General features: G+C 33.4%; 1 protein-coding gene across 1 annotated transcript in view; it reads left to right on the forward strand.

Moving 5' to 3' along the window:
- Positions 1-19,159, forward strand: part of PPP4R2 (protein phosphatase 4 regulatory subunit 2) — a 48,622-nt gene that overhangs the window by 15,814 nt on the left and 13,649 nt on the right. The window contains exon 3 of the mRNA XM_031954026.1: positions 16,692-16,862. Within this exon, the coding sequence (XP_031809886.1) occupies positions 16,692-16,862 (171 nt within the window). The remainder of the gene's footprint in view (positions 1-16,691; positions 16,863-19,159) is intronic.

A 19,159-nucleotide genomic window follows, 5' to 3' on the forward strand; every position in this document is an offset into this window, starting at 1 on the left:
CAAATACAAGTAAAAAGACAGTTCCTGCCCTTAAAAGTAGGTACCACATTCTGAAGGGGGAAAGAAAATTCAAAGGAAACTAAAAAGTGTGGTGAAGGACCCGGATCTCACAAAAGTGGCAAAGTACCGAGAGGATAATGAAGTATGGGTAACCTGGGCTAGATCCTTGGAAGGAACTCATTCATCAGAAAAATGTCCATAAAGGATATACTGGGATGAGATGGCCCAGAGTGCTGAGGGGAGAACATGAGAGAACAAATTTGAGTCATGATGAGCACCTCCTTACTTCTTGTCTATGCACTGAAACATGGTCACTGTGGATACTTAAAAATGCTGAGGGCCATTTTATCTTTTTCTTTGCTTTATGAGTTAACGTGGTAATATAACCTTCAGAAAGTAAAGATGGTTTTTCCAGGATTTTATTTGAAGCCAAATAACCATTCATTGCCAAATTTGGCACTTATTGTGACACTGTATGTTTTGTCTTAGATATGTGTTCCAGAAGACAACAAACCTCTTAATTGTCATAACTGCTTCAGTAGGCATTTGCCAGCCTTTTCTACTTTTCTTTTTCATCTCTTTCTCCCCTTCCTCTTGACATTTAAAAAACAGATTCTTTCACAGCTAAAATAATTTTGATTTTTGCCCCTGACCCTTTTTATGACTGGAAGGGGCCCTTGTGATTATGATAATGCCTATTGTGAATTTTTCACATTTTGAACCACTCTCCCACAACTACTTCTTCAGTATTAACATACATTATTATTCCTTGGAACACTGGAGACCACTTTTTCTTGAAATTTTGTTTACTCTTCTGAAGAAAGATCCCCTTTCTTTCTTACTATACATTTCCAAAAGTTTAATGGTCCTTTTGATTCCTTTTTTCAAAAGTAGATTTTTACTGTTTTCTTTTTATTGCCTAGATTTTCCCCTATTCCTCCTAATCTTCCCAGTGACCCTTCGAATAGAAATTTTTATTTTAAAGGAAGAGAACGAAACATTTCTGCAAACTTGATCAGTATATAGTGCAAAAACAAAACAAAACCAAAAAACCCACTTTTATGTTACATGCAGTGTTCTGCACTTAACGAAGATTTCCCGTGGTGAATAACCTTATATATCTTTTTGTGATCAGGCTTGTACTCTGTATTTATTAGTATTAATTTTTTATTATTTTGTGTTTTTTCATTTACATTTTTTTGTATTAAAAGTTATTGTTAACTCTGCTTGCTTCATTTTGCATTAGTTTTTGTGTCTGTATTCCAGGTTTCTTCATATTCCTCATGTTCCTTATTTTAAACTTGGTTTATTTTTGGGTGAGGCAATTGGAGTTTAGTGATTTGCCCAGTGTCACATAGCTAGTAAGGGTCTGAGGTCAAATTTGAATTCGGGTCCTCGGGACCAGTCCGCTTTCCAGGGTGCCATCCAGCTACCCCTCCTTATAAAAAAAAATCCTTTCTAACATTCCATCTGCCCACATGAGGCAAAACACATGGAGCAAAATTTTCTTTTGCCTCTTCAGATCCTTTTTCCTTTTCTTTTCCAAAGAAAGATATTCTTTCTCTGATAATGTGGACAGTAAAAATACTGTTAAAACATCCTTGTGTTAGAGAGGGACTCTTAATTTTCCCAGCACCTATTGTCTACTTTATAGTAGAGATTTTAAAAATGGCATTAGTTTTATTGTGTCTTCTTGTTAAAATTGTTACTGTCATCATCAATGGTTTTCTTTTAGCTCCAGTGTTTCCCAGTAGCTTCTAGGACAAAATATAAACTCTCTTCTTGGACTCTTAAAGCTTGTCATGTTCTGTCTCCAGCCTGTACAGGCTATCTGAGAGACGTTTTAGTGCAATTTAAATTATTGCTTTTAAGCATGTTATTCTGACTCTCCTGGTATCTAAGTTGCCTTTTTGCTGTTCTCCTCTGACTTCTGTCTTTCATCTCTATCTCTTTGTACAGATTCTTCCCTATTCTTGGAATGTACCACTTTGTAGAAAGTTCAAGACTCTTGTAATTAGTTTTCAGTTATCCTAATCCCTTTCCAATTGCCTGTTTCCTCTGTCCCCACCAAAATGTCTGTCTGACTAGTTTGTATTTTATATTTGTTAGTATTATCTCCATTGGAATGTAGGCTCATTATGACTAAGAATAGTTTTATTTTTCTTTGTGTTCAGTGATGGGCTCTTTTGAACTTAAATTCAAATCTTTTTTTGAATGCAAGGATTCATGACTTCTTCATAACTCATTTTTTTGTGGCTTGATAATCCATTACATGAATATGCTTCTGCTGCTGCTACTAATATCTAGCATTTATATAGAGCTTTTTGCTTTACAAAGAATACATTGTCTTTCTCCAATTGGTGGATATATTTTATTTCCAACTTTTTATGTCACAAATAATTGCTTCTATAAATATATTTTCTTGTTGTCAATGACCTTTTTTGGATATAGACCCTTTAGTGGGACTTGTAGGTCAAGGAATATGAATGATTTATTAAATTTTATTGTATGATCTAAATTTTCTTACTTTTTTTTGAAGGGGTGGGGGAGGTCCATTGTTTTAATTGCTGGATGTCAAACTTGGATCAAAAAAATTTATATTTTGGTAACTTTGTGGTCCATATTCTTTCTAATTCATATCCGTTGATGGCATCTGCTTTGATCTTACTTGTACAAAAAAGTTTTCTTACATTATCAGATGTATCTTTTGTCTATCCTTTGGTCATGAATTCATCCCTTTCTGTAATTATATTATATATGTGCATTTCATTCTATTATTGAATTTTTTTATGATGTTGCTTTGGATAAATTACTCATTTAGAATTAATTTGTTGTGAAATAAGGTAAGAGATGTTTCTCAAAACCAATTTTTTTTTTTTATTATAGCTTTTTATTTACAAGATATGTGCATGGGTAATTATTCAGCATTGACAATTGCAAAATCTTTTGTTCCAATTTTTCCCCTCCTTCCCCTCCCCCCTCCCCCAGATGGCAGGTTAACCAATACATGTTAAATACAATATATGTATACATGTCCATACAATTATTTTGCTAAGACCAATTTTTCTATAAACTGATCTTCAGTTTCCTTTTTTTTTTTTAAGTTGAGTGAATCTCTTGCTCTTTCAGTGGACATTAGATTGCAGAGTACAGTTGTTTGTAGCTTTTACTTTCTTGTCTTGCTCTATTTGGAGAATCTTTTTTGCTTTGTAAAATTTTAGTTTTGAGAATTACTGGTTAGAAATATAGTTTAAGATCTGGTAATATCAAGCTTTTCTTCCTATTAAAATTATTAAAATACATAATTAAAATTTTTTTCATCATATTTTTTACTTTAGAGCTGTGATGAAATGAATTTATCCTATGTTGTGTAGTGACTGGTTGTGGAGTATTGTTATCTTTAGTGGTAACATAATTGGGTAGTTAAGTTGGCTATTTTTTTAAAAGGTGTTAGTATGTGAATATCACTTCCACTGACACAGATTGTAGCTTTCTTATAACTTAAATGATTATGATTTTTTGACCCAGAATTTTACTTTGGGGTCAGTCTGGTTATGAGCTTCTCTGAACCAGGATGATCTTGTCGTTAGGTAACAGAGGAGATATTATTGGTCTAGTAATCTCAGCTCTGAGCTTTGTGCAAGTCCTACAAGAACCAGAATATTGGCATATACTTTAACCTACGTTCTTTTTATTGAATTACTAGGCATTAAAATAGGCCTTCATTGAAGAAAGATTGTGGGTAAAGATAAGAATATTTTTCTTTCTTATTAAATTGTTATTTCTTTCATATTAAAGTTAAATGCAAATATTATAATATTTATATCTTTAGGTGATATTCTTTGCTTTCTAGCTTTTAAAGTCACATATGACTGAACAAATGTCTAGAAATAACACTACAATAGTGAATAAACTATGCTTTTGCGTCATTTTAATTTTTTATCATTCCTTTCTCCACACAATGACAAGCAGCTAGGATAATTTCTGAACTTTTCTTAAGGAGACAAGGAGAGATAATCTGTATAATTCTATATACCCATAAGTGTGTTATTCTGTGAGGGTAAGAACAAGCAACTTTTAAGTTGCTTGAATGCTGCAAGATCACAGAGGCTCTGAGAATAATCTAGAAAAATAAAAACGTTTTCGAATGTCCCCCCTCCAATGAGAGGGAGGAAGGAGGCAAGGGATAGATGCCTATGATTTCACTGTTATCTACAAATGAAGCTATGAAATTACAACTCTACTGTCTTAGGAAAAATTCTTGAGACACTGAGAAACTAAATGATTTGCCTAGGCCCCACAGTTATTGTCAGCATTGTGGTTCAACTTGTCTCCCCACCCACCCATTTTTCCTGTCCCTCTGGTTTTCCTTTCCCCTTTAATACTTCCTAGGCCTTGAACCCATGAGCAATGCATAATTGATCCATTACTTGGATGAGATGGACACAAAACAAATCCAGTAAGATTTGTACCACCAGGCTCACCATTACATTGCCTGCTAGTTAGTTTTGGAGACCCTCAATCCTATCATCTGATACACAGATCAGTTTTAGATCCCTTCAACAACCTCAAATATTTCTGCACCATTCCATTCATCCTACCTACAAATGCCTTTTCTTTTATGTTGTTCCGCTTCATTAGTGTGAGAGAACAAGAATTAAATGAAGTCTTGTATTTGTGTGCCCAGTGCTTAGAACATGTTAAACTTTTAATGAAATATATATTATGTGCTAAGCTGTAGATACACTTTCTCATTCATATATGCTAGATTCTAGCCTTTCATACTTACTACTCTAAATGACCTTTGCAATCAAAAGTTTAGTGCTTAATTTTATTACTAAGAAAAATCATGAAAAATATATTCTAAATCAATATTTTTGAAGAGAGCCAGTGGTTTTCAAACTTTTAATTGATGATGGAATCCTTCAATCCTTTAAACTGCCAAAAGCTTTATAATAAAGCCCCCTAAAATTTGTTAATTTAAAAATAATTTAGAAAAATTAACAGTCAACAGAAAATTCATTTAAAAAAAACCCCAACACCTTGGGTTTTTCAGGATTTCTTGCAGCACAGTATGAGAAACAATAATCTAAAGGTTTTTAAAAACTATTTTGTAGGAGATTGCTATGGCTATATTATACTGTACTTAGCTGCCCCACTTTTAGAAAAGGGGGTTGAGAAATAAGTGCTTGATCTATGGATTATATAACAGAATTATAATATGTTAATACTTGAAGAAAAATGTGCAATATAAACGAAATAATGGAAACAGATCATTCCTTGTGTTTGTGACTCTTAATTTAGTCAGTTTATTTCTGACACTTGACCACTTTTCCATTCATACTTTTTTTTTCTTTTAATTCAAGAAGCTCTTTGGGCTTGAGACCAATTTATATAACCCTTTCAGATTTCCTATGTAGTCATTTTGTTCTCTTATGGGTTGGTGTTTTTGGTCTGCCCTGTCATCATAATAGCTTTCTAGTTAAAATTCTTTTCTGGGTTTTGTTCGTTTGTTTGTTTGTTTGTTTTTTGTTTCCTCTTTTGTGACTTTTATGGTTGAGCTCTGCTCCTGGGATAAAGGAGGCACTGTCCCAAGTTTCCTGTGCAACTCTGCGCCTTGGCTTTGAGCACAGAGGACCCTTGCGTTTGGCTTGCTCACAGTAGGAGATAGCTCTATCTACTCTCTCCAGGCAATAGCCAGGTTTCCTAGTCTAGCAATTTACCTTTTGCACTGGGACGGATGGCTGCTCCACTCGTCTGCTTTGTTCTGCTATTGAGCCAGGACTCCATGTCTCAGTTGCTGATCTGCTGTGATTAAGATCCTCTCACTGGTTTTCCTGGACATCTCTGAGCTGGGCTGAACACCATTTTTATTCCAATGAGACTGACCTTTCTTGAAGTCCTTCCAATCTGTCTTGAGCTGGAGAATGGATTCTTTCTATCAGACTGTTCAGAGACTAGTATCATGTGGTTTTCAAGGGAAACTAGTAAAGCTTGAGCAGTTTCCGATTATTTGTGCTTCTTATTTTTAGATTCTAATACACATCATATTCATATATATTTTTACCACTGTACAGATGTATTAATCATTTTATTAGTAAATATTATTGGCATCAAGGCTAAAATCACAGACAGGAAAAAAATAAAATGCTAATCTTATTTATGGAATTTCATTAAATATTTAACTTTTTAAAAAGATGTGAATAATTGCTAAGACGTGAATCATTAAAAAGTTGCAAAACTTATAAGCTTCTTCATTGGTTTTGTTCAATGGTTTCTGTTAAAAACTTTTCCGTATTATCAGTTGAAGCTGTATCTTAAAGGTTTATTTATTTAACATGATATGTTTTCATATTGTTGTAAGTGCTGTTTATATACAGTAAGCATACTTATTATATAGTACTTATCAAGAAATACTAGTGGATTGGGAGAAGTTATATTTAATTTTTTAGGGTCTTTTTGAATTCAGATACTTGGTTTCATCAGAGGACAATATGTTTGCTAATCTAAGCACTTTGTTACTTAGGACAAGAACCTTTATTTTCTTACCTTTTGGCTCATTCTGTGGACAGTTATTTTTACACCCTATCTGCCTTGGACAGGCATGCAATAATAGTGTTGCTGTCTGTTGGAAGTTGACAAATTTAAATAGGATTTAAAAAAGCATCCTCATAGTGTTTATATAGTTTTCACAGACTTTTATGGGCTATCTTCTAGGAGGAAAGATAAAGTTTCAAGAACTTTGTTGTAGAAATGCTTGAAAAAGATACAAGTGAAGGATGGAAATTCTTTCTAATTTGGTCAGCAAAATAATCTGCATTTGAATTTGTAGAAGAAAACAAAATGTTAAATTTCAGTACTTGCTGATATACCTTCTATACCAACATTTTGGCTTTTTGTGACATTCTCTCTGGATAATTTTAAATCTGCACCTCCATCTGTATCTTGATCTCAGGTTTTATATTCTAAAATGTCTTGAAATTCATCCATCGAAAGCTCAACAGCTTGAAGATACAACTCATTGTTTAACCTCTGCCATTCTATTTTGTAGATGACCTACAGTTTTGTCACCCGTTAAAAACTTCACCTTCCTCTGTAGGCATTCGTTTTCCAGTTCAGTATCTCTTTGTTCACTGTTTTCAGATTTGTATTCCTTTCTTATTTCTGCAGTTGAAATAGTTTCCTGGCAGCAATCTTTCCTCTTCCTTCCATTCATGTTGTTTCCAGATCAAATTCAAATTGTTCTCTTAAGTGTTTAAATCCCTCTCCACTGACTTGTATTCCATTTCCTAAATATTTGTATTTTCCATTTGCTTTTATATGGTTATAAATTATGGAATTATGTCTTTGAACAATCAAAATTAGAAGTGACCAAAAGGGAATTGAAAGATGCCTCTTGGGCATTGGGCTATTAGCATGTTACTAGTGATGTGTGCAAAAGAAATGTTCTCAGTATAGTTTCAGACATATTTAACAAAAAGGGGGAGTGGGCCAGTGTAAAGTATCTTGCCCAGAATTCCACTGATTCACTGAATGCAGGAAAGATTTGTTTTACATTCTTGCAGGAATAGGTGCCTAAGTTAGTAGACACATCTTTAGAGCAGTATAGTTTCCTATATTGAAGAGCACTCGCACCTCCATTCTTTATTAATTAGGTGTTTGTGATTGTGAATCTCCATTTCTCTATCCAGTCTCTGTTCCCAAGGAGCTTACCTTCTTTAGGAGAAAGATAAGCAGGTAGGGCCAGAGTCCTAAAGATTCTTTTTCAAATCTCAGTGCACCACCTCTAATTACAAAAGCCAGTCCCTGCCTCCAAGGAACTTAGATTCTTAAGGAGACAAAGTTCAAAGGGCTCCTGTTCAAATCTTAAAACCTCTACCCCTGATTATTTTTTGATGTCCTTGTGGGTTTCAATTTTCTAATTGTTTCATTTTTCTAATTTGTGGAAACCAAATGCCCGTCCGTTTTTCACACCAGTCTATATTGACATAATCTTGTATGTACTAAATTATTGTCCAGTCTCCCTACATACTGCTTTTTCTGCAGGCATGTTTATTTTCATGCTTTGGCTTTCATTTCTTTCAATATCCAGCCTTTATTTTTTAAAGACACTTCTGAAGCCCTGTGTCATTTATGGACTATTCAGTAAGCCCACTTTTAGACAAGTATCTGATTTCACTATTGTATTAAAATAACTTATTTCTAATTGTTTCAGTTGTGTTTCTCTTTTTGTTTAATAAATTATAAATTTGTTGACAAATATGCATTTGTCTTTAAGATAGTGCTCAGTAACATCAGGTACTAATTAAATTGTGATTTTTGTCTTATAGATACTATATAATAGAGATTCATGATTGGCAAGAAACATCTGTAAAATTAAGTGAGTGAGGCTATGTGATCCTCAAAGTTCCTTTCAGTCATCAAAATGTCTGTGATACTACTGTATGATTAAAAACAAAAAACCCTTAAATTCTAAATTTATTGTAATCTGTCTTATTACTAGGGTAGAAAAATAGTTTTTCTTCCTTCTTAGTAGGTTGTTTGGGAACTGCTAAAAGACCATGTTTCATAAAGAAATGATTTGAGATGAGATTTCCTGGGCAGACCTTGGAAAGCCTATATTTTACTCATTCACTCAATTGTAAATAGTTTTAAGGTACCTATTATCAGATAAAATGCAAATTATCATAATATAATTGAAATGTAATACAATAGAATCTAAGCATCATTAATTTATAAGATTGTTTCTATGGACAAGTACCTCTGGAGTTACAAGGTTTGAATGTCAGTATTTCCATTTGGACTTGAGAAATCATGTAGACCAAGGTTTCTTACGGTTTTTCTTTTGTGACTCCATTTTGCCCAAGAAATATTTACATTACCCCAGATACATTGGTATATAAAATAGGTATACAAATAAAACATTTATTAATAATCATAATTTTGTGACCTCCCACATTCAGGTAGGAGATTCCACATGGGTCATGATCCACAGTTTAAGAAGCTGGGGGGCTAGCCCAGTATCTTTATAAACAAAGAACCTAAAGCCCTAAGAGGTTGTGACTTTAGCTTATATTTTCAAAATGGTACCCCCAATACTTTTGGATTTCAGTCTGAGGCTTAACTGCAAAATTGTATGCTCTTCTTACAAGTTTCCTTCATTCCCTTCTTACCTCTTACCCCACTCTGTCACCCTGGTACAAGAACTCGTCTCTTTGTTTCTTTATCTTACGGACAAGTGGGAATGATGCTTCTCCTAAAGAGAGAGATAGTAGTATCTCTTGGGTTAGGCTGTGAGAAAGGAAATCTTGAAAGGGGGGAGGGGGAATGAAGATATTGTGGAAAAATCTGGTATTGAGCTGAAGGGAGGGAGGATGCAGAAAATAGTGGTAAGATGGAAGGAGGATGGGGACCCTGGGGATGAAAACCAGGGATAAGAATTCTGGGTAGCTATATATGAGTCACAAAGAGTTAAAACAGGTTGTTTGACCTTTTCCTTCCTTTTTTCTTTTCCTGTTTGCCAGGACAAGTTCTAGCTTGTAGAAAGTAGAGATAGGGGAAAAAAATAGCATTTGGCAGGGTAAGCAAGAATGTCAGAAAAGGACACTGGAGGAATTGGGAGTTTAAGAGTATAGTTAGTAATCATAATACCACCAATAGCTAATATCTATAGAATGTTTTAAGGTTTACAAAATTCTTACATACAAACTAGTCACAAATTTTCTCTTAATTCTAGCTGATATTGATATCACTTTAATAGGGATCTCTGATTTTAAAACTGAGGTGTGAAAGACTTGAGAAACCATGGTTGGGGCGGCAGTAGTGGAAGGGGAATGGTGTGTGAATTGGTAGTGTTGGTAGAGACCGCATCTAGAGTTAAGTTGGTTTAGGGAATTCTGGAAAGAAACTTACTCTGTTAATATACAACCATTGTCTTGGTTGCTCATTGGTAAGAGATTAACTGGCATCTGGGGGAATCTACTATATCACATTGCTTCTTTGGAATTCATATTAAGAGAGTTTTATTTCTAGGAAGGGAGAAGGATGTATCTGTTCAATGTTGGCTGTAATATGGGAGGAAAAGAGAGTTTGTGGTTCATAAGTCTGTTTAGTATTATTGGTTCATAAGGGACACTGGTAAATCAGGAATATATGAGTACAGAATTGCTTATTTACTGATCCATTTTTAGAAAGTTTTCATTATAGCAGTTGATAAGATATTTCTGGTTAATTTTTAAATTATTAGAATTTATGAAAGTATATTACATTTAATATATAAACTGTTAAAAACTGAGGAAGACGTATTTAAATCTGCTAGTGACATTTATTAACTATGTGACAATAGCTAAGTCAACATAGCTTTTCTGAACTTCAGGCAACTTTAAGAAGTTGTCACAGATTGTGACTTGTATCTTGGACCAGGAAAAAAGAAAAAGTACAGTCAAAACTTTTTTGTCTTTTGGGAAATTGGTTTTTAAATAGAATTAGTTAAAATGATCTGTAAAGAATTTTAAAATTTGTAATAATTTCTTCCATTTTCACTGTTTCATTATTGTTTTTTGGGGGGAGGGAGATTTTATTTTAGACTTAAATACAAAATGAGAAAAGGAAAAAAAATTAACATGTACACAGCAGACTCCAAGAGAGGATTCAATATAAAACAATAAATTTCCATTTCAAGAAAACATATATAATAAATATTATAAATTGTTTTCAAAGCTGCCCAGTTTTTCTTTTCTTTCTTTTTTTTTTTTTTTAATTTAATAGCCTTTTATTTACAGGATTATATACATGGGTAACTTTACAGGATTAACAATTGCCAAACCTCTTGTTCCAATTTTTCACCTCTTACCCCCCCCACCCCCACCCCCTCCCCTAGATGGTAGGATGACCAGTAGATGTTAAATATATTAAAATATAACTTAGATACACAATAAGTATACATGACCAAAACATTATTTTGCTGTACAAAAAGAATCAGACTCAATTATTGTACAATTAACTTGTGAAGGAAATCAAAAATGCATGTGTGCATAAATATAGGGATTGGGAATTCAATGTAATGGTTTTTAGTCATCTCCCAGAGTTCTTTTTCTGGGCATAGCTAGTTCAGTTCATTACTGCTCCATGAGAAATGATTTGGTTGATCTCGTTGCTGAGGATGGCCTGATCCATCAGAACTGGTCATCATCTAGTATTGTTGTTGAAGTATATAATGATCTCCTGGTCCTGCTCATTTCACTCAGCATCAGTTCGTGTCAGTCTCTCGGCCTTTCTGAAATCATCCTGTTGGTCATTTCTTACAGAACAGTAATATTCCATAATTTTCATATACCACAATTTATTCAGCCATTCTCCAACTGATGGACATCCATTCAGTTTCCAGTTTCTAGCCACTACAAAAAGGCTGCCCAGTTTTTCTTTGGTTTTCTTTTCTTCTCTGCTTTTCATCTTTTCCCCCTTTTCTTTCTGTCACCACCCCAAAGAAGGATACAATTAAGCATATTGTGTTTGTGCTTATTATATATATTTATTTATAAACATGCATATACATATATATATATATATCTATATTTAAGGCCATATTGTGCTTATTTCCTCCTATCTTGTTTTCTTAGGATGGGATAGCATCTTCCTTCATAAGTCCAAGTATTTTCATATTTTTCTAAATCAACCACCTCATCATTTCCTCTACCTTAGCAGTATTGCAACATCCTATCCGAAATTGTCTGGGACCTTTTCCCCCTGAGTTTCTTCATTCCTTCTATTCTTGGCTTGCATAGGTTTTATTCGAAATTTTAAATTTAAAATAAGTCAGAATTATCCTTTTTATACTAATTCAGCAATGCTCTTACCTTATAAGTTCCAATCCATTCTTCAGAGATGATGTCAAACCAGCTGTCCCGTGATGCATAAATCCGATCATGTCAAAACTATTTATTTAGAGCCTTCTATTTGCTAAGGACTGTTGCTCAATGTTGGGGGTTACAAAAAGAAAAGCAAAAGAAATGCTTCTCGTTCTTCCCTGTCCTCAAGAATCTTTCAATCTGATAGAGGGAACCCTGAAATTGCCTTGACTTTGAGTGGGGGAAAAACTCTGCTTGAACTCTAGAGAAACTCCTCTGGGAGAGGCCTGCCTCAGGGAATAATAAAAGATAAAGCTGTTTCATTCTGTTATCTGGGTGGGACTAGCTACACCTTCTATTGAGCTGAAAATTGGCCTGTGACTACTCCTAGTAAGTGGTCTCATTCAACCCAAAATCTACGCTTGGGGGCAGTGACAACATTGAAGCAGTTTAATTCAGTTGAAACTTCAGTTTCAGATTTCCTATTTAAAAGGCAATTTGGGGTCTCATTTCTTTGCAGAGGCCTAAAAGCAGGAATCATGCCATGCCGAGGGACCTCTTTTTGGCATAGCTGCCTGCCAGGACCCCTGCCTGCTGGGAAGACATTCTTTTCTTAGCATTAACCCTTCTTTATCTCTCTGCCAAGATTTCTCTGCTAGGACCTTGCCACTGAAGAAATCAGTCTCCTAACAAAAGCTGACTTCTCAGTGCCAATAAGCCTCCTTTTGCCAGTGTAATATTTCGGGTTCATGAGTTTTTTCATGTTGAACCTGTGCTGACCAAGAGGGGTTCCCACAACTCTGCATTGCCACTAACCTCATCAAATCTAATGGATTATTACTTTTAAGATAAAAGAAAAATTCTGAATCAAAAAACTTCTAGTTGAAAAGTGGCATTGGCCATCATTGGTATTAGTCCATACTAAACAAGAATCCCCATCCTTAAGTGGACAACCAGCCTCTGCTTCCAGATCCCCACTCAGGGTGAGTGGGGATTCACCAATTATTCCATCAAGTTCTGCTTTTGCACAGCTCTGATTCTGAGGAATTTTTTCCTTACTTCAAGCCTAAAATTGGCTTCTTTGCAGCTTTTGCTGATCACTCCTGGTTTTACTTGGAGAGGCCAAATAGAATAAGTGTAATTAATCCCTTTTCTATATTAGTTTTTTAGATTCTTGGGTGCATCTACCTAGTTTCTTCTTAGACTTCTCTTGATACTGATTTAAGGCCTTTGACCATTCTGGATGTCCTTCAGTTTATCCTTTTCCTTGTTGTTGTCTTTTGTGCTAAAAGGAGGATCAAAATGACATCACATATAAGGTTCATGGCAATAGTGTGGTCCTGATCAGACCAATATGATTTTGGAAGACTCTTTCACAGATTGAGCACAAACAGTCCACAGTGCTCAGAACAAAACAGGATTCTAGATGTTGTACATAGTGAGACCAGATACCTCCCTATTTTTGAAGGCTTGCTTTCTGTCCAGTCCAAGCTTTTTTGTCTTCTATAATGCTATAAAGTCATTGATTTGCAAGAATCCTCCCCTCCCCTCCCCTCTCCTCCCCTCCTCTCCTCTCCTCTCCTTCTGTTTTCCCTTCCTCCCCGCCCTCCCCCACCAGTGTTTTTAGACTTAACATTATATTACTTCCTATTACACACACTCCATTGCAGCTGACTTGGCCTATACCTAGTGTTAGGCATTTTACTTCCTGCTTCCACATAGCATTTCTGAGGCTTTGAGAGTTTTTAATCTAACATCAACTTTCAGTTCTAGGGACTTCACCTCCAAGAAGCCTTTAACTCTTCAGTTAATGTTCTCTTTCCTTTAAATTGCCTTTTATTTATTTATCCATATATATTGTGTTGTTAGCCCTGGTAGAATGTAAACATTTAGTTAAAAGATTTTTGTAGTCTCAATACCCATCATGATTTCTTGGATATAATAGATCAACACTTTTTGCATGTTTATCTTCCTGTTGCTCACTTCATTCAGAACACTTATTCTTCTTTCTCCTTATGCAAAATCTTGTCCAAGTTGAGAATAAACAGCATATTTTCCTTATTTTAGGCATCTTTGTGTGTGTGTGTGTGTATATATGTGTATACTATATGTATACTATGTGTAACTATCAGATGTGGATACCATTACTGCTCCTTTACTTGATTTTGGTTTATTTTTCCAGACTCTTATTTTCCATATCAAGAATAGAGATTAGTAGAGTTAGGGATTTAAGAAATGGTCCTTCATTTTAGAATTCAGTGACTTTTTTTTTTTTTTTTTTTTTGCTTCATAAATCCAGCTGTGGAGTGTAAGTAAATGAAGAAATAAAAAGACATAGGTATACATTTGCAAAGTGGAAAGATAATTGATACAGACATAAAGTCTTTTTAAGCAATAAAAACACATCTTAATGTCAGACATATGGAGTAGGGAGGAATAAATGTTAGTATAACAGTTAATGGGTGGCTTTCAAGTACAAGTTACACAACCTTTTAGGAAATAGTATCCTTTACCCTCAGGGAAAGTAGGCATGATAGTTCTTTGGAAGTTAAGAATGCAGTCTTCTTTTTGAGATAGGCTAAGATGAGTAAGATGAGTAACCTTAGTTGATTTTTAAAGGAATTGAAATTTTGAGCAGAAAATGTTCACTCTTGGAAGGCAGCCAAATGGACATTATTAGGCTATTATGCTATTTTCATGTGCAAAGCCTGAGAAGTGAAGTGTCCTGCTAGAGGAGACCTAGGTTCAGTGTGATAGTATGGTTAAGAAGTCAAAGATACAAAGAAGAGAATTACTAAGGGAGAAAAACTATTAGTTGGAGAAAATTACTGGCAATTATTTGTAACAATTGAAATTTTATATAGATCTTCAGTGCTGTAAAGAAGATCCTAGATTATAATTATCATTGCTGACATTTATATAGTGCTTTATGATTATGAAATGGGTTTTCATGCAATATTTCATTTGATTCTGACAACTTTTAGTATAGGTTGTGGTATGCCATCTCTTGAAGCAAATAAATCAATAAGAATTTTTTTAAGAGCCCTTTTTTTCTGGCAATGCTAAATAAGCACAAAAACTATAAATAAAACTGAGAAAGATCCTTCCCTCAAGGAGTTTATATTTTATGAAGAGATGCATTTATTTATACAGTATATATATTTATATATACTGCAGGAAGATAAACTGATTGTTTTTCGAAGGAGAGGGATTAACTGCTGGGGAAATGAAGAAAGAGGAGGTGTGATGGTAGTGGTTCTAAGAAGTGAGAAAGGAGTTCTGGGGTCATTGGAATATGTAGAAACAGCAAATAGGAAAAGGAAACCAAGTGAGAGCTGGGACTCCAAAACCACCTTTGATGCCTTTTGTAGTCTAGTGAGCTAATTATACTTTGGAGTTGGGGTTGGGGAGATTGAGCAGAGGAGTCTGGGTGAGTTCTGATAATTAGCATTGTGATATACCCATTTTTTTTTTTTTATTTAATAGCCTTTTATTTACAGGATATATGCATGGGTAACTTTACAGCATTAACAATTGCCAAACCTCTTGTTCCAGTTTTTTACCTCTTACCCCCCCACCCCCTCCCCCAGATGATAGGATGACCAGTAGATGTTAAATACATTAAAATATAAATTAGCTACACAATAAGTATACATGACCAAAACGTTATTTTGCTGTACAAAAAGAATCAGACTCTGAAATATTGTACAATTAGCTTGTGAAGGAAATCCAAAATGCATGTGTGCATAAATATAGGGATTGGGAATTCAATGTAATGGTTTTTAGTCATCTCCCAGAGTTCTTTTTCTGGGCATAGCTGGTTCAGTTCATTACTGTTCCATTGGAAATGATTTGGTTGATCTCGTTGCTGAGGATGGCCTGGTCCATCAGAACTGGTCATCATATAGTATTGTTGTTGAAGTATATAATGATCTCCTGGTCCTGCTCATTTCACTCAGCATCAGTTCATGTAAGTCTCTCCAGGCCTTTCTGAAATCATCCTGTTGGTCATTTCTTACAGAACAGTAATATTCCATAATATTCATATACCACAACTTATTCAGCCATTCTCCAACTGATGGACATCCATTCAGTTTCTAGTTTTTAGCCACTACAAAAAGGGCTGCCACAAACATTCGTGCACATACAGGTCCCTTTCCCTTCTTTAAGATCTCTTTGGGATATAATCCCAGTAGTAACACTGCTGGATCAAAGGGGATATACCCATTTTTTAAAAAACAAAATGTTGCATGAGGTAAAACTACTTGGCTAGTAAAGACTGCAAGTGACACCATAATTTATAGAGTTCACATTTTGTCTTATACATGAATTTTCAGAAACATTTGTTGAATAAAACAAACATGTTTGTTTGTAATGAAGTATGTGTTAGTAATGAAGGTATGTGTTAGTAATGAAGCTATGTGTTATTTTATGGATTATATAATTTACCATTAATTCTTTACCACACATTAGTTAAATAAAAATTTTAAATTAGCTAATTCTGTTGTTGCTTAGTATTGCTAAATACTTGCATTGGTGAGATTATAGTTATTGAAAAATATTTGTATCTGTATGAACCTGATTTGAAGAAGTTTGGAACACTGAGTCAGATAAAGTTTCGGATTATCAGATAAAGGGAGCCTAGAAGCTGCAGTCTGATTTGACCAAATTGGTTTGGACTGGATTGTTACATTTTACTTGACTTTAAAGAAATCTTTATCATTTCTTGTTATTTTGTAAACATTTGCATTTAATCACTGGCAACATGCAGTTTTATCCCTAGTAAAGAAATATATTTTAATTGGTCTTTTTTTTTTTTTTTTTTTTTTTTTTTAATTTTTATAGGATCCAGTGGTCCCAATTTAAAGGCTATTTTATTTTTAAATTGGAGAAAGTAATGGATGATTTCAGAACGTCAGCTCCTGAACCAAGAGGTCCTCCGAACCCTAATGTTGAATATATTCCCTTTGATGAAATGAAGGAAAGAATTCTGAAAATTGTCACTGGATTCAATGGGTATGCATTTTTAAAATACTATTTTTAAACATTGAATTCATGTTAACTATTTTGTTAAGTTTTGCTATGTTTTAAATTTTTTGGGGTAGGGGAGTTATATGTGTCGTTTAGAATTCTAGATTTTGCTCTTTAGAGTAGCTTCACACAAATGACCTGACATGAATATCAAAATGTATGAATTTTATTTCAAAACAAATGTTAATGACTTTTTTTGGGGGGAGGGGGCGGGAAGTCCTATTAAGGACTATCATTATGCAGTCCTATTCCATTAAGTAGTTTCTGGCTAATGGACCGTTTAATTTAAAAATATTTGCACTTACCTCCTCATTTTACTCCAAAATGCATCATGACCTTTTTTTATGAAGTTAGATTTTTACAAAATGTATTCATGAAACAATAGCATAAACAAATTATTTAAGTTGTATTTAAGTTAAAGGGTTTTGTTCTTAAATGGTACTGTATCTTTAATGTTTTTATAGTTTATATAGAACTTATAGCTAACTAATAGCGACATATTTGTAAATGGCAAAACGTCCTTACAACAGAGTTAATATTATAAATTTTAAATGTGTTTAAAAATTTTCCAGAATAACTTTTCTGGAAGGCGACAACTTTTGATCTCATTTTTAAAAAGCACATTACATATACTATTTGTTGCTTTGTGAGAAGTTTCATTGAAACCATATTTTGTTAAAATAAAGCTGATTTTTAAAAAATGGATGTCTTCTCTTTTATTTGGTACTGAAAATTTAAATTTCCTCTACCAGCATTTTAAAGGCTTGTGAAATAATAAAAAATTTAGAAATTTGAATTGTACAGAACTATACTCAGCACTTTATGTTTTAAAAATATAATTATGATAAATTATAGAATTGTTATATTCAAACCTGGGGGTAGTTATTGAAAGAGATTTCATCTGTGAGGATGGTTGATGGAGTATAAATGTCCTTTAATGTGTTTTAGGTAATAAACAATTTTGAGACTTTGATTATAACACTGATCTTCCTGAACTTTTGATTATAACACTGATCTTCTCTGAACTCTCATGTTTGTTAAAAATTTTGGTTTATATTTGTCATTAATCATGTGTTGTTTTTTGTTTCAAAACTATAAATTGCTTTTGGGTGAGATGGGAAGGGGGGTACAAAGTTTTAATTCTTAAAAAAATGAAAACTTAAGATGTTGTAAGTTATAAAAAACATTTTCATGAACCTTTTAGAAGTAAGAAAACTTAGTTGAATTTTAAACTGGAATTTTTACACTAAAAAAATAGTTTAATGTCACTTTCAGAAATAAAAACCAACTAAAACTATGAATTAGAAGATGAACTCCTGAAATAAATAAAAAAAATGAGCATTTACGTTTCATAGCAGTTCAATTTTTAAGTTCACCAAACTATATCATTGTGATTTTTAAATACTGAGATAAGATGAAATATTTAAATTTTATTTGGTACTTTATTGTTATACTGTGAAGATATAAGCTATTGCAAATTTGCTTTTTGAATTTGTCAAATTAATCAGGTCTGAAACATGCACATATCATATATACTATGAAACTGGACTGTTACACAAAATGAGTCTAAAATACTGATTGATTTAATTAAATTCTGGGATATATTGAAAGAAAAAGGAATATTTATCTTTTAAAATAATGACATGTAACTAGGTTCTAAAATATTTTGGACTTTTATATAGGACTTACTTGATTTGAGTTATAAACCATATAACATTTTTTTCCCCTTTGTTTTCTGTTTAGCCAGGTAAACTCAACATCTTTTATCTTTGATAAATTAAAGGTTTGGGTTTTTTTTTTTGTTTGTTTGTTTTGTTTGTTTTTTGTTAGGACTTTAAATTTTCAGTTTTTTGTCTTATATGCTTTATTGTAATCAGATTTATTCCTGTGGTCTAGTTACCTCATGCCTGAGATTGATTGATTGATTGATTGATTTATTTATTTTTGAGTTTTGTGTTTTTTAGTACTTATCAGAAATGAGCCATTCATTGGTTAAATGCTTATTTTTCTGATTATTTAGAAATTACAGCTAAGAAGCATTTTGGTCTATTCTAAAGAAACAAACAAATACAAACATCCAATACTATGTTTTTTAAAACATTGATGTCTGTATATTTAAAAAATGTTTCCCCTCCCTTTGCAAATGAGAATGTAAATTTTACTTGTTTTCATATTTGAGTAAATTTGTATTGCAGGTCATTACTCTTTTTTACTTAAAGTTCTGCTTTTATTTCTTATGTTTTAATTTATGGACACTTAAAATTATGATAAGTTCAGAAACT

This window comes from Sarcophilus harrisii, chromosome 1 (assembly GCF_902635505.1).
Source record: "Sarcophilus harrisii chromosome 1, mSarHar1.11, whole genome shotgun sequence".
NCBI lineage: Eukaryota > Metazoa > Chordata > Mammalia > Dasyuromorphia > Dasyuridae > Sarcophilus > Sarcophilus harrisii.